At 33.5% G+C, this 23,215-nt stretch overlaps 1 protein-coding gene across 1 annotated transcript in view; it reads left to right on the top strand.

Annotated features, from left to right (window-relative positions):
- LOC107030676 (homeobox-leucine zipper protein ROC8-like) overlaps positions 1 to 6,209 on the top strand; it is an 11,616-nt gene extending 5,407 nt beyond the window's left edge. Inside the window, exons 5-10 of the mRNA XM_015231946.2 lie at positions 269 to 361; positions 464 to 673; positions 2,229 to 2,412; positions 3,234 to 3,502; positions 4,906 to 4,995; positions 5,673 to 6,209. Coding sequence (XP_015087432.1) covers positions 269 to 361; positions 464 to 673; positions 2,229 to 2,412; positions 3,234 to 3,502; positions 4,906 to 4,995; positions 5,673 to 6,041 — 1,215 coding nt within the window. The 3' untranslated portion in view covers positions 6,042 to 6,209. The remainder of the gene's footprint in view (positions 1 to 268; positions 362 to 463; positions 674 to 2,228; positions 2,413 to 3,233; positions 3,503 to 4,905; positions 4,996 to 5,672) is intronic.
- The last annotated feature ends 17,006 nt before the right edge of the window (positions 6,210 to 23,215 follow it).

A 23,215-nucleotide genomic window follows, 5' to 3' on the forward strand; every position in this document is an offset into this window, starting at 1 on the left:
TATATATATATATTGTATATTAAAGATTGGGTTCTCTAGTTGATTTTTGAAAAGTAGCCAGTGTTTGAGAATTCATTGGAAATTTACCACTTCTGATGTGGAAACATACCATGCCAATATCATGAATTTCTCCCATACAATATTGATTAAGATGAGTTTATATGGAGTGATGGACATGTACAATGAGTACTTATTTTTTGACATAGTTGTCATTCTTATTGTTTAATAATTAATCATATGCTTAAAAACGATTGATTATTATATGTAGGTCAAATGGATGAACTTGTTTCCTACTATAGTCACAGCAGCTAAGACTATTGAAGTTCTTGATTCTGGTACTTGGGGAGGCTCTATACAATTGGTAAATATTAATCCATCTTTTAGATTTAGTTCCCCAAAAAAATTAAATCAATATTAAAATTGACTCATAAAATGATCAATTTTTTTTTGTTCTTGAATACAGATGTATGAAAAGTTGCATATTTTATCTCCTCTAGTTGAAGCTAGAGAATTTCTCTTCATACGTTGTTGTAGACAACTTGATGCAACAACATGGATCATGGTGGATATTTCATATGATATATTCAATGAGATTCAGAGTGGTGTACCTTGTTATTCTTGGAAGTTCCCATCTGGTTGTGTAATTCAAGATATGGGCAATGGCCAAAGTAAGGTAAGATTCATCTCCTCTCTCTATATCAAGATTTATATAAAAGGAAAATTATGTGCATTAAGCTCCCTCTATACACGTGGTCCATATTACTGGGTCTATTATATGTAGTCTTATTATACATTTATGCATGAATTATTTTTTTTATAACAAGGATTTTAATTTATAATGAAAAAAAGATCATTACATAGAAGCACCCATAAGTGCTTCTCTTTCTAACCATCTATCTTCCTACTCATACAGAAAACAAATTAATAATAGGTTTGTAGCTTGCCTTGTGTTGTCCTCTTAGAAGAATATGCATTACAGTCTCTCTGGGGACCTTGTCAGCACATGATAGGCTTCCTCAATAGAAGCTAATTTTGTTTCTTTCTATCCAAATGATATATATAATCATCACAAAAAACACTAGTCTTGATCCAGTCGTCAATACTTCTTTGGATTCCCATCCAGTTGCACATTCTTCCCATAATGTCTTTGTCACTTGGCAATAAAAATAAAGATGTTCAAAGGTTTCCTTTGTGTTACTATAGAACACACATTCAGATGACATCTGAACACCAAACTTTTCAAGTCTTTCAACAATTGCTAATCTTTTCTGCACAACTAGCCACTTGGATGTACTCCTTGTTGCAAAGTCATACTCTTCCATTCTACTTTTGGAAAAGTAGGCATGATATAGTTTTACATCTTCTTAGTAGAAAACTTCCCACCTTTATGTGCCTTTGCAAAGTCCATCATCAACTCACCTTGCGCAACTTGCCTTTGGGATTATCATATCTCTTGTACTCAAAATCTTCCGCACTACCCATGAAGCAATAGTTGGCAGAGTAACAGTTTCAATCCCTCTTTTCTTTATGAAATAAGTATGCACCATTGGATCCATAACAATCTTTCTTTGTAGCTATATTACACAGTTCTTTGAGTACTGCAACCTTATTCTACAACTCAAACGGGTAACATACATATCACTATTTATATGTAGCCTTTTTTCAAAGGGTATGTTACATAGGTAAAAACTTACACGTACTAATGCATATTTCATGCCTATTTCATGATGTCTATTGTTCCTAATATGATATAAGAATCAAACTATCTTTATTCTCGATTTATCCAATTTTGGATCCTCATATTATGTTGTTAATTTATTCTCCAAATGATCAACTTTGAGACGTGCATGGTGGGCTGTTGAAGTGTCCTCGTATTGGTTTAGAAAATATTCTTTTTGTCTGTGTATAAACTTGGAAAATCCCCAAGCCCGACAAGTATTATTTTAGGGTTGGGTTAGATTCAATAACCATCCTTTTAACATGCTATCAGAGTTGCTAGTCTTCATTTAACAATGTTGAACTCCGGCCTATACAATGTTGTTCATGTCTCAGATGTTTGAATCTAAAAAAGCAAGGATTATTCTTTCTGCTCATATGGTCCTGATCAATTATTTCCTTATGACATCCATTGCTAAAAAAACACAAATTTCCAGCACATGCTTTCCTCATTATTTTCCAATAAATTAATTATTTTTATTCTGGTTTCTTGATTATTTTTACTCTTGCAGGTTACTTGGGTGGAACATGTTCAAGTATATGAAAAATATCAGGTTAATAGTATCTTTAGAGATTTATTGTGTGATCGTGAAGCATACGGAGCTAAAAGATGGATTGTTACACTTCAAAGGATGTGTGAGAGATGTAATTTTTCAATGGGTTCAACATACCCTACTAGGCATGATTTCAAAGGAGGTTTGATTTTATGTTCCCTTTATTTATTTACTGCTTTTTTGAATTTTAATTTATAAGGTGAGAAAAGAATCAATTGTAAATTTTTCATCACTTCAAGGCAACTTTAATTAAAAATTAAAAATCTTGAAGTGGTCCAAATTCATCCCTTTTCTTTGTTTATATGTTTGAAATATGACATTTTAAAAGTTTTTTTAATCTTTGAGGTATATATATAATACTTACTTTAATCACGTTCGACCAGTGAATTTTTTTTTGTTTTAATTTATAGAGAAAATATTTTGCAACCAAAGGAGCAGGAAAAATGACTATTTCTCTCATTTTCTGTGGAAAGTCATTTGCCTTTACAATCATCTCGACTTTGAATATTATATCAATGCTTTAACGATACTCAAATACTGTTATCACCTTTAACATGTAAAATTATCATCGAAATACTTTCCTATCTGTTATTATTTCTTAGCAATCTTAAATAGAAGTTAATTTTTCTAGAAAATATATTTAGTATTTTCTAAACAAAATCGGAAAATAAAAATAGTTTTCTTAAAATAAATTATTCTCCAAAAAACAAAAACACACTCGTATCTTGTTTCCTTATTAGTATTGTTATAATTACTTTCCTAATATTTTATTTTTTTCTACTTTAGTATTACATGTTGTCTCCTTTATATCCATGTATTTGCTTTTCATATTTGAATTTGGATATACTTGTATTAGGATCTATCAAGAACAATTCCTCTACCTTCTCAAGATGACGTCATCATTTGTGGAATTATATTAGATATATATGTTATTGTAATATTTAAATTTCATTTTACTTTCAGTGTTTCATGATCCAGAAGGGGTGAAAAATACGATACAAGTATCTCAAAGGATGGTGAAGAGTTTTTTTGAAATTCTAAGCATGACAGACTACGATGGAGATTTTCCAACTTCATCACAGGTAAACCGTGTAGATAGGATTTCAGTAAGAGAAAGTGAAGAAATTATCGAACCAAAAGGCTTTATTGCTATTGCCACTGCTTCTCTATGGCTTCCTCTTTCATTCCAAGATGTCTTCAATTTCTTCAAAGATGACAAGACAAGAAATCAGGTATGTATCAAACCTCTTCATAATAATGTCAGTTGTTCAGATAATTATTTTAGTGGTTATAGCAAAATGTTATTATAGAGAACATAATAATATAACATGATGTTGATATTTTTTCCAAATAAAACTTTGATTCTACATTAAATTGGCCGAGGGTATCTCAAAAATAGTTTCTCTTCCTTCGAGAGATAAGGGTAAAAATTGTGTATATTCTACCCTGTACAGGCTCCACATTGTGATATTACAAATATATATTGTTGTTAAAATATATAATAGGTGAAATGTTGTTATAGGGAAAGATTGTCATAAAAAGGAATGATTGTATATATATATTAGCATTGATATTCAATTTTTAATGCAATGAGCCAAACATCTAACAAAAGAAGTAATTTTTACATTTTCAATCCCTGTATAACTTGTTCACCAAATGACCCCTAAAAATACCCGTATAGAAATTGACTTTTTTTCAATTCATGTATATATTTTTATGTAAAACTCTCTATTATTTCAATAAATACCATAATTTAAAATTATAATAGAATGAGCTCAGTGTTTAGGATTTTTGAAACCACTATGTTAAAGTCCCAATTTTGATTGATTTGCTAATATTATGTTCCCAGGTTACTAGAGTGTGCATATATCAGCTCGGTTCTGTTTGATGTGTTATAAGTTTTCTTTATTAGTTTTCAAATTCGCTAAACAAAAAATCAAATCAATAAGATATTTTTAATCGATTTTGGTCCTTAAGAGTTCGATTTTTAGTTTAACCAATAAGAAAATGATTATAAAATATATAACTTTTCTCCAATAATTTGATGCGATAAGATAATAATGTAACTCTATAAATACTCATAAAATAGAAACAATAATAACTAACATAAAAAGAATTATATAAGTATTACACAAAGAAAAATTGAGAGGCATAAGATTCTTATTTTAGGTTTAGACGTTTTATATAATGTGAAATTATAAACTTGAAGTCACTACGAAGTGTGAATGGAAGGCCAAAGGGCAAAAACAAGTAGTTTATTAAGATTAATATTTAATATTTATGTCTGGTAAAGTTACAAATTATTATAGTCTTGATAAGTTATCAGTTTACCCAATAACCCAATATTAGAAAACCAAATACCAAACTGATAACCCGATAAATATTTTTTTAAATATCTATAAGGTCATTAAAAGTCCATTAATCTAATAGCAATAAACTATTAGCACTTTTTTCGATTTGATTTATCGATCGATTTTATTTTTACACGCCAAATATTATCTACATGTTTTGCTAGTCTTGGCATTGATTGTGCATATATTGTTTTGAATATATGATCTTAAATAATACTCATCCCACAAAGTAATTTCTTGTCAATTAAATTATGATATTTTTTATCATTTGATTTTTTTTTCAGTGGGATGTTTTGACCGGTGAAAATAATGTGTTTGAGTTAGATCGAGTACCTACAGGAACTTTTTCGGGAAACAACATTACAATTATTCAGGTATTTATCATATTTATTTATTTATAATTAGATATTTCTACCTAAACATCAAGTAATAATGACATTTTGAAGAATCAAATAATATTACTTATGATTGGATTTATCTTTTTTTGCATGCAAAAATACCAAATATTTCTAAACTTGTATCTCTTTTTCCTTTAGACTTTTTGTTCTTTAATTATTGAATCAAAATGAATTTTCTATGGTCCAATTTCACTTTTGACTTGTAGTCAATTAACAATATAACACACAAAAAAATAAAGACTAATTTCTCACATTTAGTTTATATACACGGATAATTTGAAAATCTTCTTCACATTATCATAGCTTAGCCATTTATAGCAAGTTGTTGTTTGTTTCATTTTCTATATTAATAATTCCACTTGGTTTAGTCTATGATCCAATAATTATTTTTAACTATCTTTTAGGTGAACTGATAATGCTAAATGTATTTCACTACGAAAAAGAATAAGAATTAGCTATGAAATTCCTTGTTAATCTGTTTTTAAATAACCTATATCCCTAGAACTGATAAGATTGCTCATAATCCCTCACTAATTCATTATTGAATAGGATTAGTTGTGGATTTTTTATTGTTTAGCAACATACCTTATCTGTCACTTATTCTTTTATAGTGTTTACCCTAATATTTCTTAATTATTGTAATGCATATACAGCCTTATAATATGCATAAGGAAATGTTAGTGCTTGAAGAGACGAGTATTGATGAAATGGGAGCATTTTTAGTCTATGCACCCATAGAGATACGAGCAATCACTTCAATTGTCAATGGAGTTGATGCAACAAAAGTTCCCATTTTGCCTTCTGGTATCATCATAAGTCCCGATGGACGGCTCTCCTCGAATAGCGACGGCACTGCAAATGCACAAAATGGTTCAATTTTGACAGTGGCTTTTCAAATATTGATTTGTGGTGATAATCCAACCTCCAAGCAGCAACAATTCGATGTAGTGGCTTCTGTTCATGGCGTTTTAGGCGCCACAATTTTAAAAATCAAAGAAGCATTGGGTTGCTCTGATTTGTGATGGTTTAATTTCATGTTGTTTGTTTATTTGTTTGTTTTGAAGATTTCAAGACTAAGACAATTGATTGTTTTGAAGGATGATGTGTTCCCTTCTTTGTGACTTCTAAAATCTCAAGACTGTGAGATATGTGTTGCTACAATTATCTTTTATATTGATACACTTATTTGAGACTTCTAATTTGTTTGGTTTTCTCTTATCATTGTTTTTGTTCTTTGTCATGTTACAATGTCATGCCTTTCTGATTTTGCAAGTGTGGGAGTAGTATATATATTGTATCCATGTGTGGATGGAATTATATGTTGTAAACACGAATAGCCCAGATGCTATCCAAGTAGTTGGCCTTAGGGCTAAACCACGAAGAGGCTCAATAATTAAACATCCAACAATAGATTTACTTGAGATCTAGGTTGAGCACCCACTTTTGTCTTGAGTACCACTCTGTACTTGTTTCCTAACTTTCTTTCTTTCTTGGCTACACCTTAAATGACCACCTCTAGTTATAGGTGGTGATGGAAGGATCAGATCTAATGGAGGATATTTACTATTCTACTCTAGAACGTTCCTTCAACTGCAGAATTCTAAAACTGTCCATTCTACATTATTTTTATATTTTTCTTTCAGAAACACTCATACTAGATATCTCCCTTCATTTCTTTACAACTTTAAATATTCTAGATACTTCTCTGGCTTGTTTTAGATATTAATTAAGCTTGTAATTCAATAGTTTAGGTGTTGCCATTGTAATTTGGTTATGAGTGATTATACACTATTTTAGTATTTGTGTTGGGAACTCTAGTTTGTTACATTATGCATAAAAAACTAATGACGTGGCTAGTTTCCACCGCACTTTTAATGCTATATATTTTATTAGTTTGTTTCAAAAAAATATTTTACTTGTAGACGCGTTGACATACTTCAGACAAACCTCTGTCTCCTCCTCAATTTCTCTTCTTCGTACCAACTCGTTTTGTCTCTATGATCTATAGGTTGTTGTTTGTCCATGTTTGAGTATAGTAGGCCCACTAGTATTAGCGTCTACCTATTTCCTTAGAATAAAAAATGCAACAAGAAAATCAGCTAGTTGGTTTCCTTTTCTGTAGCGGTGAGTGATTCGGATTCCAGCCCTCTTCTTCTAGTTAATGTTGTTGTCCACGATCTTCTTAAGCTTTAGGTAGAAAGTGTGTTCCATTGTCACCATGTTGGTTGCGCATTGAGTCAACTTCTAAGTATGTCCATTGAAACAACACCGTTTTACTCCAAACTATGTTGCTATAGCTTCAACACCATTTTGGTTATTAATCAAGTCCAGCCCAATCTCGATACTAATGTCATACAAGTTGTTATTGGGCCGAGAACGAGCAATATGGTCAGGTTAATTTGGGATATGGGTTAAGTAGTGGGCATGAAACGGTTCCATAAAAAAGAGTAGTGATATGTGATTTAGGGATTATGAAAATTGTTGAGAAAAATGTTTAGTCCTCTCATCCCCTTTCTATGAGTTCTGCTTCTCATCCCTTTCTCCTACTTGTGTTCTGTAATTTCCTTTTAGTTCCTAAATTCCTTTGTAATTCCAATTACGAGTTAGTGAAATAGATTTGTCTGTTGTTTCAAAACCAACACAATTCAAATTCAAACAACCGACAACGAAGTGTCCAAAATGGGATATTATCATATACCTAGCCCACTCAAAAACTAAAGGCTTGTTGTTGGATACAACAACAATGATGAGTCCAAAATGGGATAAATACTTTAAAGTCACAAACAAACCAGAGAACCATTCCTAAGAACTTATAATTCTGTAATGTGGCCATCGTGATATAATCTCATTGATTTGGAGATATATTTGTAACCCCTGCTTCATTAGACAAAGACATAATTAGTGTCACGCTCTAAGTTTACACCCCATGTGGGCGCACTCGAGAACCATTGTTGGCCCAAGCAAACCCTTGGTCCGTCTTACTTACTCAGCGGAAGACTTAAACTCAACAAAGATAAGTTCATGTAATAACTTAATGAAATAATATCTTAGCCAAAATGGAAACTCAAGTCTTTAACGATACAACTGAAATGAATGACTAAAGAACTATACTATCTGTCTATGAAGCCTGTAAAATCAATTAAGATGGATGTTGGGACAAGACCCAAAACATCCTAATGAAACTAATACTAATACTAAAGGCAATGAAATGGATCCTCCGAAAAACAAGGAGGCTCACTAACTTACTCTAAACAGCTCACTGGATCAACGGTACGATGGATGCCGATCTTAGTTACGTGTGTCTGCATCATAATATGATGCATTCCAATTGGCATCAGTACATGGAATGTACGAGTATGCGAGTTGGAAAGCTAACACACAAACATAGGCTTAAAAGGAAATCTGAAGAACTTACTATTGGGCGATTGCCCATGTTCCAGGCAAGGCCCATGGCCTAATCCTACTTGGAAAAGTATTGAAATTATTCTCTTTATTTGGTTTCCAATTCTATTAGGAAAAGGATTGGAATTGTAATCCTATTTGTAGTTGGTTTTGACTTTGTAAGGAAAAGCACAACTCTATAAATAGAGGATGGTCTTGAGAGAATAATTTAATTGCTCATTGATATTTTCTTTGAAAGACATTAGAACATAAGAGAAGTTTTTGAGACATCTTTCAACAAGATAAAAGAGAAACGGAAAAGGGTTCTTTTGCTGTAGTCTTTTTCTCCGACCAGCAACGTTCAGATCGTATTTTCTGATTAACTAACCGTTGGATCGGGCTGAAATTTGGACTGAGTATTTCTGACATCTTGGTGGTTGATTTGAACGGTAAGATCGGATTCTTCAGTCAGTAAGATCCTATTTTAGGTCCCGTACAAAAGCTGAGTTTGGATGGTGTTTCTTTCTATTTATCTTTTGTTGGTGTAGCTATTGTTTGTTCTCTTTTTGCACTTGTTGTGTAGTCATTAGAAGAATATTTGTAACCCTCTTATTGGCATAGTGAAGCAATTCAGATGTTGTCGATCCCGTGGTAGTTACCTTTGGTTTGAAGGTTTTTTTCACGTTAAACTTGGTGTTCTTTATTGTTAGATTTTCGATTTCTTCTTTTCGTCACAACACTTACCTTACTCGACTCAACTCTAAGTCAACTCTACAAGACTGAACTCATTTCAATATAAAACAATTTAAAACAAGCGCTATATAAAGAACAATTGCTTAAAATATGATATCAACTCTATATGTATGCAAAGATACAATACAACTCTGAGATGTATGTAAAAATACGAATAAGTTGTGTATATAAAATACAATTAACTTCTGTAGGAGTTTCTCTAACCGACAACCATCACGTAAGAGCTATTGTGATGATACATCATTTTGCCTCAAGCTGCTAGGGCCGTCCTATACCTTGCCATTAGTATAGTACCTGAACTAGTAAGTGGATCCATTAGTATATGCTAAAAAGCACTAAAAAAATCATCTTAAAAGTATACCCCTTTTCTATCAATGTGGCTACATGATTTATGGAGGTTGTGAGTTATCCGAAATCTTTCCCATATCGGTGCTCAACGCTACTCTCAAAAATAATATAATATTAGCTCTTATGTTTAAAAACATACTTCCTTATGTGATTTTAGATTAGCGCTCAAAAACTTATCTCACAAGCTACTTTGGAAATCAAAGTTTCCTCTCTTGCTTCATTTAGAATGCGATTATTCTTTTCTGAAAATTAGCCTGAAGGCTCTTTGGAAATCTCAGTTTCCATTCTTATTTAAATGTGAAAACATTTTAAAATCCTTTTGGGAATGCTTAGTCCCAATATACTTTTGAAGAGCTGAACTTCAAATCTGAACTATTTGCTTAACTCATTTTGAACTTTAAGTCTTAAACAAATTTAAAACATTTGTAAAAGACCTTTGAAAACCTGGACAAACTTTTCTTGACTTGACTCTTCACTTAATTTGAATCGACTCTTAAATCTCCTTGAATTGAATTATGGACTCAAGGATTATGATTGGTAATAGGAAAGGCCTCATGATGTTTAGAAAAAGACCAAACTTACAAAGGGCATAACTTACTCATTCGAACTCGGAATTGCGCAAACTCAGAGGCGTTGAAAAGACCATTCCAAGAGCTTTCCAGCTATATATGAAAATACACTTAATTCATCTTGAGCTAGGAGTTATGTCGGTTCGAAGTTTACCAAAAACTCATTTTTTCTAATTTAAGTAAATTTTCTAGATTTTTAATTATTTCCAAAAATGGCTATTTCCAGTTCTTAGCTTCTTCTGCACTATTTTGAATTGCGAGATTTTACAACTAGATAATTAATAATCTGATATGAGAGAGAGAGAGAGAGAGAGAGAGAGAGGGAGGGAGGGGGCGGACTAACCTCATACTCATATATTTCCTAGATGGAATTGATAGAGCAGGGGAACTAAAGAAGCCTTCATCAAATGGAATCTGCAGAGAAGTACACTTAATCATGTCATTCTTCTGAATTGAAGGAAGGTTGTTAACACTGTAATCTTGACCAATTTGGCCTTTTCTAAGTTCAAGAATTTCAAGGTACTCTAAATTCAATATTGACGGTAGTGTTTGAAGATTCTCACAATCACTCAAACACAAGGACATCAACTGTGGTAACTTGGAAAAAGCAAAGGGTATATAGAGAAAATTGTTACCGCTCAAATCTAGAACAATAAGTTGGATAAACTCCCAATATCTCTTTATATATCATCTTGTGGAACGTTCATCGAAATGATTCTAAATTTGGACTTCTTAACATTTCAACAGATTCAGGCAATTGTTTTATACTGGTATCACATGCAAGAAGATGCCTTAGACTTTGCATATCTCCAATGTCAACTAGAAAGTGTTTGTAAAGATGATTAATAACTAATGTCCAAGTATTCAAGGGATTTTAGTTGGCATGTTGTTAAAGAATGACAAAAGTCCCACATCGATGGTTAATGAGATGGGTGGACTCCTTATAAGGCTTGAACAATCCTCCTCCCTTTGAGCTATCTTTTGGAGTATGAGTTAGACCTAAGAACTAATTTCACATGGGCCCTCAAAATCAAAATTTTCCACGCACCAGATGCTAAGTGCAGGGCGTGAGGTGGGGTGTCAAAGAATGACAAAAGTCTCATATCAGTGGTAAAATGAGATGGGTGGACTCCTTATAAGGCTTGGGCAATCCTCATCCCTTTGAGCTAACTTTTGGGTATGAGTTAGCCCTAAGACCTAATTTCACACATCTGATGCTCGGAAGATCTGTAATCTTTTAGCAACAATACAAAGATGGACCAGTTAGTCTATCCAATTTTCCTGTTGACGGATGGATCTCCTTCAAACTTGAGCAATTCTGAAGCACAAAAGTCTCGAGACTTCGTGAATCCTTGAAGTTTAGAGTACTTCTGAGGAGCTTGCGATCAGAGAGATCCAACTTCTTCAAACTTTTAGAATACTAAATACTAAAAGTAAACAAAATAACTTTTAATAATATTTTCTTTCACTTAGTTAAAATAAAACAAAACACATGAAATTATAGATCTAGAATTGAGTAATGAACCTACAAATTCAAAGCAAATTCTTTGATATTACGCCCATTTATATTCTATAAAAAAATACAAGTTTCTCAGCTGAAAAATTTGATATCGTAAATTTTAACGAATGTTCTTTCCAAGACAATCATCTGATATCCTTTTACAATAGCTCAAAATCTCCAAAATTCTAACGGATGTTCTTTCCAAGACAATCATCTGAGCACCTTGTACAATAGCTTAAAATCTCCACTGATATGAAACTTTCCGTCAATTGCAAGGAGCCTAAGATATTATCATCTTCTGAATAGTGTTGGTGCTCAAGTTCACACCTTTTAATGCTCGTCCTTCTAGCACCAGTACTTCCACATTTTTGGAACCCTGAAGTTCAATAAAATGAAAAAGTACCATAAGACCATGTTAAGTACTAGAAATTAAGAGAGCAAAATGTGTTATGCAAATTGAAGGACAATGAGTACATTACCTATTTTGAACTTAATAGAAAATCTGTATCATCAAACACGATTTAGATAATTGTTAAATGAGTGATTGTTTGTATTTGATAATTTTGCATTTGGGAGTTTTTAGACTTAATTATCATTTCAAGTACACAATGGCTGGGAAAAAACAACAAATAATTTACTAATCAAGATACAGAGAAAGATAACGAATGAATTCTTATGACAACAGTAGAAATTATAATTAAATGTTTATCATATTAGATTAAAAAAGAGTATAACCAAGATAGAGATAAAAGAATTTACTGACTTTATTTCTGTTGAAATCTGCCTAATGAGCTGTTAATTGATGTTAAGTTGGCATGATGACATGGCTGCTCACGTGTTTTCTGTTTGCAGAAGATAAATATTTCTGTTTTAGTTTTCAGTTTTGGGTTTCCTAGTCTTTACGCATGTAGAGTTGTTTGTAGACTTAGTGCCTAGTTATTAGGAAGATTTTGTTTTTTTAGTTACTGCATTATCTATTGCAGATTGTTAGGAGTTCCTTCTATTTAAACATTTCTTCTTTCAACTTCCTATCATATATCTTTTTTCTTCTTCTGTCATATGTTTTACTTAGTTGTTAACACCAACAAATTGGTATTAGAGCCCTCTTATTAAGGGGCTTCTGAGTGTAGTCTGAGTGAATCATCAACAAAGTTCCTACTTGTTGCCTTGAAAAGCCATCAAAACACATGGATTTAGAACAGTCTTTTGGTTCTTATGTTATTTCTCCACCAATGTTTGATGGAGAGAACTACTAGGTATGGGCTATCAAGATGCAAACTCACATGGAGGCATGTGATCTCTGGGAAGCAGTAGAGGAGGATTACAAAATTCTTGTTTTACCAAGCAATCCAACAATGGCTCAGATCAAGCTTCACAAGGAAAGAAAGACAAGAAAATCCAAGGCAAAATCTTGCTTATATGCTACATTATCACCTACATTTTTTTTCCACATTTATGACGTTGGAATCAACAAAAGCAATCTGGGCTTTTCTAAAAAAATAATACCAAAGAGATGAGTGAATCAAAGGTAAGAAAGCTATGAATATCATTAGAGAATTTGAGATACAAAGAATGAAAAATTCTGGCTTTGATAGGTTTCTTAGCATTGTGATCAAGGTAAGAATGTTGGCAATAAGCTTACTGATAGCAGAGTTATTGACAAGCTTCTTGTTACATTACCGGAGAAGTTTGAACCAACCATTGCTTCCTTAGAAAATACCAAGGATCTGTCAAAGATCACTTTGGCATAATTACCAAATGCATTGCAGGCACAAGAGCAAAGAAGGTTAATGGACATGAAGGGTTAGTAGAAGGTGAACTTCAAGCCAGGTTGCAAAACTATCCTGGAAAAAAACACAAGAAAATCAAAGGGAAGAAGAATTATGCTGAAAATAGTCAGGTTTCGATGGTAATGGAAGTAGCCACAATTTATGCAGCAACAGAGGAGAAAAATTCCCTCAAGTCTCAATTTCAAATGTTGGAGAAAGTCGGATATGATATGCCGAAAATGTCAAAAACATGGGAATGCTGAGATCATCTGCAAGGCGAAAGGGCAGCAACAATAAGGAGAAGCTCAAGTTACAAATCAACATGAGGAAGAACAACTATTTGTTGCATCATGCTTAGCATCTATTATTGATAATGGTTGTACAAACCACATAACTAGTGATGAAAAACTTTTCAAAAGGTTTGATAGAATAGCAACATCAAGAGCCAAGATTGGAAATGGAGAATACCTTCCTGCAGAAGGAAAGAGGACTATATCTATTGAGTGTTATATAGCTACAAAACTTATTTCTGAAGTTCTTTTTGTTCCTAAACTTGATCAAAATTTATCAAGTGTTGGACAGCTACTTGAAAATGGTTTCAAATTATTTTTTGAAGATAAGGTGTTTCTAATCATTTATTCAAGTGGTCAAGAACTATTTCGAATTAAAATGCACAGTAAAAGTTTTTCTTTGAATCTAATGGAGGAACAACAGATAGCTTTTCCAACTCAGTCCGTTGTTGGAGAAACTTGGCACAAACGGTTGGGTCACTTCCATCACAGGGCGCTTTTGTATATGCAAAAAAAGGGTTGGTAAAAAGTTTACCTCCACTTGAACGAGAACTCCCAAGTTGCTAGGCATGTCAATTTGGTAAGCATACAAGATTGTCATTCCCAAAAATTAACTTGGAGAGCGACTCAAAAATTGCAGTTGATTCATACAGATCTTGGAGCCCTCAACAGAACTTCATCATTGAAAGGAAATAGGTACTACATGATTTTTATTGATGATTAACAAGGATGTGTTAGATATACTTCTTAAGATTCAAATAGGAGGTTCCTGAATTTTTTTTGGAAATTCAAAGACTTGGTAGAAAATCAAGACGGTTGAAAACTACAAGTGCTCAGATCAGATAATGGGACTGAGTACACTTCATATCAGTTCAAAAACTTTTGTGACGTTGCTGGAATAAAGCATCAACTTACTATTCCATATACTCCTCGGCAAAATGGAGTAAGTGGAAGGAAGAATAGGACCATCATGGAAATATCAAGGTGTACATTGAGATTCAAAGAAGAAGAAGCAAAAGGAAACTTAAAGCTGCTAGTGGTAGTTAGAAGTTTGTTATAAAGTTTGTTATGTTAGAGCACGTATTGCACATGGGTTAGTTACACAACGATGAATTAGTGCACTCTATATATAGAAGAGTGCATCTGTAATGTAAAAGTTAACACAAAAAAAAAGATTACTTTGATTTATTGAAAAGAAATGTAAGGTAGCAGTTTTTTCTCTCTAGTAATGCATCTCATATCTGCATCTAGAATAACTTAGATTCTGCAATTTATCATGGTATCAGAGCTTTTTGATTGAATATAACATCTTCATTAACATTATCCAGCTTGACGAGAGCGAAATTCAAGTTCTCAAGCTTCGATAATGGATGAAATGCAGAATATACAAGGCGCAGAGGTTTCATCGGTGATCCACAAACAGATCACAATTACCCGTTGCATTTACAAGCTTCAGATGTTCCCAACGTCGCTTTAATACCGATGAAGCTCACAGGCCCTGAGAATTATGGTATGTGGAGCAGGTCGATGCGTATCCCGCTGCTAGTCAAAACAAACTTGGATTTAGGGATGGCACCTGCGTGAGAAATTCATACAATTAAGCAAATGGGAAAGATGTGATGGTGTAGTTCTATCGTGAAAAGTGCAACTGTGGCACCAGAAATGATGACTAGTATAGTCTATGCTTCGAGTTCGAAAAGGATGTGGGAAGATATCAAGGAGAGGTTTGATAAGTCGAATTTAAAAAGGATTTTTTACCTGTAGAAAGATATAAGTGTATTATCACAAGGCACTGACTTTGTAACAAGCTACTATTCAATGATGCGAGATATTTCAGATGAGATTGACGTAATGGTTCCCAGTCCGTCATGCGATTGTGAGACAAAAATGCCCTACATTGAGTACCTTAAGCAACAAAGGTTGTTGCAGTTTTTGATTGGGTTGAATGAAACATTTGCTCAAGTAAGAAGTTATATTCTACTTAATCCAAAACGTGCCTTCTGTTAACCAAGCCTATGCTATGGCGATACAGGAAGATAGCCAAAGGAAGTTAGGCAGTACTGATTTAGGAGGGGAACCACTAACTATGCTTGCAGGAAGAAATGCTAATATGTACAATAACCAGGGACCAGGACGAAATTCACACAATAATTCACAAGCACAGTACCAAGGGCAATCATTTCGAGGCAAGAGATCTGGAATCATATGTGAGCATTGTGGTTTTAATGGGCACACAAAAGAAACTTCCTACAGGATAGTAGGTTTTCCAACAGACTTCAAAAGTAGGAAGAAGGGACAATCTGATGTTTCCAAGCCACAAGCCAATAATATCACAATTGAGGAAGAGAAATGACATAGAAAAGAAGTTCATCTTTCCAGGTGGATATTTCACTAGGGATGATTATAATGAATCACTGAAAAGGATGAGTCCTAAACCAACAGGTAGTTGCAAGGCTGATGCACAAGCAGGTATGAATACTATAAGAAGTGATTGTTGTCCTGCTGTATAATGAATAATTGACTCAGGAGCTTCACATCATGTAACATGTTGTAAATCATTTTTGAATGATCCAAAGTCAGATCAATCCAGGAACAATAAAGTGCAGGTCCCTACAGGAAATAGAATACAAATAGAACACACTAGAGACATAATGGTTCTAGGAAGTCACTGCTTGAAGAATGTATTGCATGTGCCTGATTTTAAATTCAACTGTTATCAGTTTCAAAACTCACCAAGGATTCAAATTTTTTGGTGTCATTCTATCCTAATCAATGTGTATTGCAGGAACTCTCCAATGGGAAGGTGATTGGGATTGGTAGAGAAATTGATGGACTCTATATCCTTAAAAATCACATAACACCAACCTATGGAGTTGTTATCAAGGCTGAAGATAATTAGAGGTTGTGGAATTGAAGGCTAGGACATCATTCTGTAGGAGTTATGAAGAATTTAAAGCATAAAGTGGATGATGGTGTACAACAAGAGTATATCGTTTGTCCATTAGCGAAAAAATGTAGGTTAAAGTTTCCAGTTAATACTTCTAAATCTACTAGTTTGTTTGAGTTGGTTCACCTGGATGTATGGGGTCCTTATAAACACCCTACATATGATAGAGAACACTATTTATTGACTATTGTAGATGATTATAGCAAATTCACTAGGATCATGTTGATGCAGTCTAAGAAAGAGGTAGTAGTAGTCTTGAAAAATAATGTCTCTATGGTCTGTAATCATTTGGTGTTGGAATAAAAGTTGTTAGATCTGACAATGGTACAAAGTTTTTCAATACTTACAGGACTGACTTGTCGAATGATCATGGAATAGTTCATCAAAGTAGTTGTCCATACACACCTCAACAAAATGGTGTTGTTGAAAGAAAGCACAGACATATTTTAGAGATAGGGAGAGTCTTAAAGATTCAATCACAGATACCTAGTAGATTTTGGGGCACATGTGTATTGATGGTTGTTTATCTCATAAATAGATTGCCTACTGTACTGTTAAATAGAAAAATCTCCCTATGAGATAATGTATCATAGGGTTCGTAATCTTGATCATTTGAGGGTATATGGTTGTTTATGTTTTGCCACAGTATTGCCTAAAGGAGATAAATTTGCAGCAAGAGCCAAGATGGTTGTCTTTATTGGGTATTATTCCACACAAAAGGGGTATAAATTATATTATTGAGATTCCAAAATTTTGTTCATCAATAGGGATGTGACCTCCAGAGAACATATTTTTCCTTTTCAAGGGGACTAGTCACAAAAACCCCTTCCTTTACTCTCACCATTTATACAGGATGCAGGTATTTCCTCAGAACATATCATAGATGCAGTACCTCTTGATGTTGCACAATGAAGGATATCACCAGAAGTTTCCAAATTATCGTCTGATGATTCTCCTCTTGTTTCAGAGACAACGGAACAGGTTCATGAAGATGAAATGGATCCTGCACTTTTACATCAAGATACACATACTGAGCATCCGGTTGAAGATGTAGTGGAACATTTTGAAGATATAGTTCCACCTGCAGCTAGAAAGTCCAACAGGATATCCAAGCCTCCCATCTGGAGCAAAGTTTATGTTGTTCCAACTAAATCAAGTCCTTATTCCATAACTGATCATGTCCATTATGCTCCTTTGTCCAACACTTATCAGGCCTATGTACAATCTTTTTCAACTTTACTTGAACCTCAAAAATTCAAGGATGCTTCAAAGGATGCCAGATGGATCTCAGTTATGCAGGATGAGATCAAGGCACTGGAGGATAACAATACATGGAGCATTGTAGACCTGCCTCCGGGTTCAAAGGCCATAGGATTAAAATGGGTGTATAAATCAAGTACAAGTCTGATGGTGTAGTAGATAGATTCAAAGCATGATTAGTGGCTAAAGGGTTCACTCAAAGGGAAGGGCTGGACTACAATGAGACTTTTTCTCCAATTGCAAAAAAGGTAACAGTTAGGACAGTTATTACTTTAGCTGCTTCTTATGGCTGGGACCTATGTCAAATGGATGTGAGTAATGCTTTTCTACAAGGTGATCTTCATGAGGAGGTTTATATGAACTTACCTCTTGGATTTCACAGAAAGGTAACAATCAAGTATGCAAGTTACAAAAGTCTTTGTATGGTTTGAAGCAAGCCTCTAGACAATGGAACATTAAGTTAACTGATGCTTTATTAGAAGCTGGTTATATTCAAAGTGCTCATGACTATTCTATGTTCACCATGAAGCATGTGGTGATATTGTAGTGCTTCTGGTGTATGTTCATGACTTATTATCATTACTGGCTCCAGCTCCAAGATGATTGCTGAAACTAAGTCTAGTGTACACCAACATTTCAAGATGAAAGATTTGGGGAAGTTAAAATATTTTTGGGTATATTAGTGATGCAGTCCAAAGATAGAATTTTGCTAAACCAAAGAAAATATGCACTACAACTCATTGCTGACACATGCCTTAGTGGTGCAAAACCAATCAATACTCCTGATGAATTCAATCACAAATTCACTAGCTTGGTTTTTGATCAACACACAGGAAACAATTCTGATCCTGAGTTAGTTGATGTTACAACATATCAGAAGTTAATTGGGAAATTCATCTACTTGACAATTACAAGGTCGGACATAGCATTTGGAGTCCAAACTTTGAGTCAATTCATGCAACATCCAAAAGTGTCACATTGGGATACAACCCTTAGATTGTGAGATACATCAAAAGATCTCCAAGCCTTGGTATTTTTCTGACGGAGGGTGAGATTACAGACTTAACGGGATATTGTGACTCCAACTAGGATTCTTGTCCCAACACTAGGAGATCTGTCACTGTTTATGTGAGAAAGTTAGGAGAGATTTCTTGGAAGTCAAAAAAGCAACAAACTGTGAGTAGAAGCTCTACTGAAGCAGAGTATCGAAGCATGGCAACAGTAGTCTCAGAATTGATTTGTCTTTCGAGGCTGTTGCAAGATTTGAATGTGCTTATATCTTTTCCTGTTAAAATCTTTTCAGATAGTAAGTCATCTATTCAAATTGCAGGAAATCTCATATTTCATGAGAGGACGAAGCATATTGAAATTGACTATCACTTCACTAGAGACAAGGTGAAGGCTGGATATATAGATCCTCAATTTGTTTGTTCCAACATACAGTTAGCTGATATATTGGCAAAGGGGCTTGGGACAGGACAACACGAGTTTCTATTATCCAAGCTTGGTGTGTTAGATGTGTTTCAACCAACAGCTTGAGGGGGCGTATTGAGATTCAAAGAAGAAGAAGCAAAAGGAAACTTAAAGCTGCTAGTGGTAGTTAGAAGTTTGTTATAAAGTTTGTTATGTTAGAGTACATGTTGCACATTGGTTAGTTACACAATGATGAATCAGTTCACTCTATATATAGAAGAGTGCATCTGTAATGTAAAAGTTAACACAAAACAAAAACAGATTACTTTGATTCATTGAAAAGAAATGCAAGGTAGCAGTTTTTTCTCTCTAGTAATGCATCTCATATCTGCATCTAGAATAGCTTAGATTCTGCAATTTATCATGTATATTGCATGAGAAAGAGCTTCCCAAGAAGTTTTGGGGAGAGGCAACTAATTAATACTGTTGTATTTTTGTTGAATAGGCTGCCTACAAAGGCAGTGACTGCTCAAACACCTTTTGAAGCATGGCATGGTTACAAACCTTTACTAAAAAATCTCAAGATTTTTGGTTGCTTATGCTTTTCTCACATACCTCAGCCGAAAAGGCATAAACTTGATAAGAAGGTAGAACCTGGAATTTTCATTGGCTATAGCTTGCAATCAAAAAGCTTACAGAATTTTCCAACCACAAACTGGAAAAAATTTGGTATGCAGAGATGTGGAATTTGTAGGACAGGCAATCGGATTGGGATGGAGAAAAGAAAGAAAGAGAAGCTAATGAGTTGCACAATTTTGAGGAACGAGTTGATCATCCTCTCGTTCGAGGAACTAGATCACTTTCAGATATCTATCAAAGATGCAATGTACCCGTATTTGAACCTGCTGGATATGCAGAAGCTGAAAGAGACAAGAAATGGATTGTCAAAATGCAGGAGGAGCTAACCATGATCAAGAAAATGACACATGGAAGCTGGTAGAAAGGCCTCTAGACAGAAAGGTTATTGGCGTTAAATGGGTTTACAAAACTAAGCTAAATGCAAATGGTTCGGTGAACAAACACAAAGCTAGGCGTGTGGTGAAGGTTCATTCTCAGATTTTTGGTGTGGCTTTATCTAAAACATTTGCACCAATCGCAAGACTTGACACAATGAGGTTTCTGTTGGCAATCACAAGACTTGACACAATCAGCCTTTTGAATGGTTTCTTGCAAGAAGAAATCTATGTTGAGCAGCCTGAAAAAATTAGTAGCAGAAGGACAGGAAGATAAAGTCTATTAGCTGAAAAAGGACCTCTATGGATTAAAACAAGATCCAAGGGCTTGGTACAGTAGAATCAATGATCATGACTCTTTACATAAAGCATGTTAACTCTGACATTATTATAATTTCTTTGTATGTTGATAATATTTTAGTAACATAGAGTGATGTTGTGCTCAAAGAAGAGTTGGAAATCGTGCGTCTTTGAAATGACGAATCTCGGATGACTTACTTTCTTGGAAGGGAGGTTACACAAATCCAAGATCAAATATTCATTTGTAAGAAGAAGTATGTAAAAGAAATTCTGAGGAAATTTAGAACGGATGACTGCAAAAGTATGAGTACGCCTATGAATCAAAAGGAGAAACTAATGAAGGACGATGGTGCTAAACGAGTACAAGAAGAAATCTAGAGAAGCTTGATAGGATGTTGATGTATCTTATGTTGGTTTTTAAAAGGAGTGAATGGAAAATGAAGAGTTGTGACTTTTATGAAAGGTTGCGATTTTTATGAAAAGTTGTGACTTTTATGAAAAGTTGCGACTTTTATGAAAAGTTGTGACTTTTATAGAAAGTTGTGACCTTTATGAAAGATGACGACCTTTCCGAAAGATTATGTGATCTTGTGTTGGATATGAAGGAAAGCACTAAGATATGTGTGGACAACAAAGCTGCCATTGATGTTCGATATTTGCATGTGATTATAATGTTATCTTGACTTGTTTATGTTGCACTTAGTGGGATAGCCGCGTGATCCTACTAGTACACTGAGGTGTGTAATGATACTGCACTTGCTCTTTTTTTTTGTAAAGGACATCTTCAAGCGGCTACTGACAGACCTCACTTAGGAGATTAATGATCGCCGTTCAAATTCAATATATTTGAAGGATTTTCTTCTCTTTTGAGAACCAGGTCATACAGCAAATCAAATAGAAAGAGGGAGGTATAATAGCTTCTTTATTGTTAGTGTTATCTCTAATTGTAATGGCCTTTTCAAAAATGTTTCTATTTCACATCAAAAAAATTGTATAATGAAGATTTTTTACATCATATATATAAAATAAAATTTAGCAACTTTCAAATTTTGTATATAAATAATAAAATCTATTTAGCAATAGTTTATTGATAAAGTATGTTAGCTAAATGCAATTAGAGATGAAGTTTATAGTTGATTCTGATTTTTTGATTTTATGAAATATATTTGTTGTACGACTCTATAAGCCATCAAAAGTTTATACATAGACTCAATCTAAGGTAGCAATTAGTGGAAAATCATTAATTTGCACATAGATTTATGTTTTCATACATATCGTATCTTGGATTATTTTTTACATATTGCTTGTAAGTACATTATTTTCTAAAAATAAGTGCATCAAATCATGATTGACTTGCCTCATTTGAGTTCTTCTCAAAGGCTATATATGATATCTATAAATTTGTTAACATTATACTCGGTAAATAATAATAGTTAATTCTTGTCAAATTTTAAATTCTTCTTAAATTGTCATTCTTACGGAAAGCCAAATTTATGTTTATCGTTGAATTAACTATTTTTCTTCTCTGATGTGTTTTCATTTAAAATATAGTTGTTCTTAATTTACCGGCTTTTAAATAGCCCTTTGCATATTACAAGTATAATATTCTTTATTTAGAGAGAGTTATCTAGTCTCTCACTTTTTTTCGTTTATCTAATATCGCCGATCTTTATTTAAACTACAATTTTTTGCTTAAAAATTTATATGATTATTTTTCCTCTAGCTGTATTATAGAGTGAATTCTTGATATGGTGAACAATTTATTCACTTACAAAGCTTAAATTTTCAATAAAAAATTATCAAGTGAAATTTATGTCAAAACCTAACTAATTTTAAAAAAACTATTGCATCTTTAACATCAAGTATTGGTTTTATTCAAATTACCGTGCAGGAAGTGTTATTGCTAGAATTCATTGATTGGATTTTATCTAGCGACGGAGAGCTCTCTCTACAGAATAAAATTTGTATGCTAATTTATTTAATAATCGCATGTGCAAATTAATTATTTTATCTCAATCTATGTGATATATTTATCATTGAATTCATGAAATATGAAAAAACTTTTCAATATTTTAAAACTACCCTTAAAATAAGTATAATTTACATAAATTTCATAGTGCTAAGAGTAATTATATCATTTTCTTACACTTTTTAAAATTATAAAAATTCATTAAAAATTATGAATTTCGGATACAACAGCAGACATCCAGATACATAGGGGAGAGATGTATCCGAAAGGGGAGATATGTATCGGAGAGGGGATAGGGATGTATCAGAGAGAAAGGATAGGACATCCAGAGACATAGGGGAGAAATATATCCGAGACAGGGGATGTATCAGAGATGGAATTTGGTTATATCTGAGAAGGGACAAGACATCCGAATACATAGTGGAGGGATGTATCAAAGAGGGAAGGATGTATCAGCAAGAGGGAGGTGATGTACTCGAGAGGGGATTTTTGAAGAAAAAAAAAGGTAAGAAATTTTAGAGATCAAGATAAAATAAGATGTGTATTTAGGTAATTTTTCCTTTAAATAAATATATTTATAAATAGAAGAATACACATTTTAACGGTATTCATAAATGTCAAGTTGTTACATTTTAATATACTAGATTTTGAAAACGTGCGTTGCACGTTTTGTCCCTTGTAAT

The sequence above is a fragment of the Solanum pennellii genome, chromosome 9, assembly GCF_001406875.1.
Source record: "Solanum pennellii chromosome 9, SPENNV200".
Taxonomy (NCBI): domain Eukaryota; kingdom Viridiplantae; phylum Streptophyta; class Magnoliopsida; order Solanales; family Solanaceae; genus Solanum; species Solanum pennellii.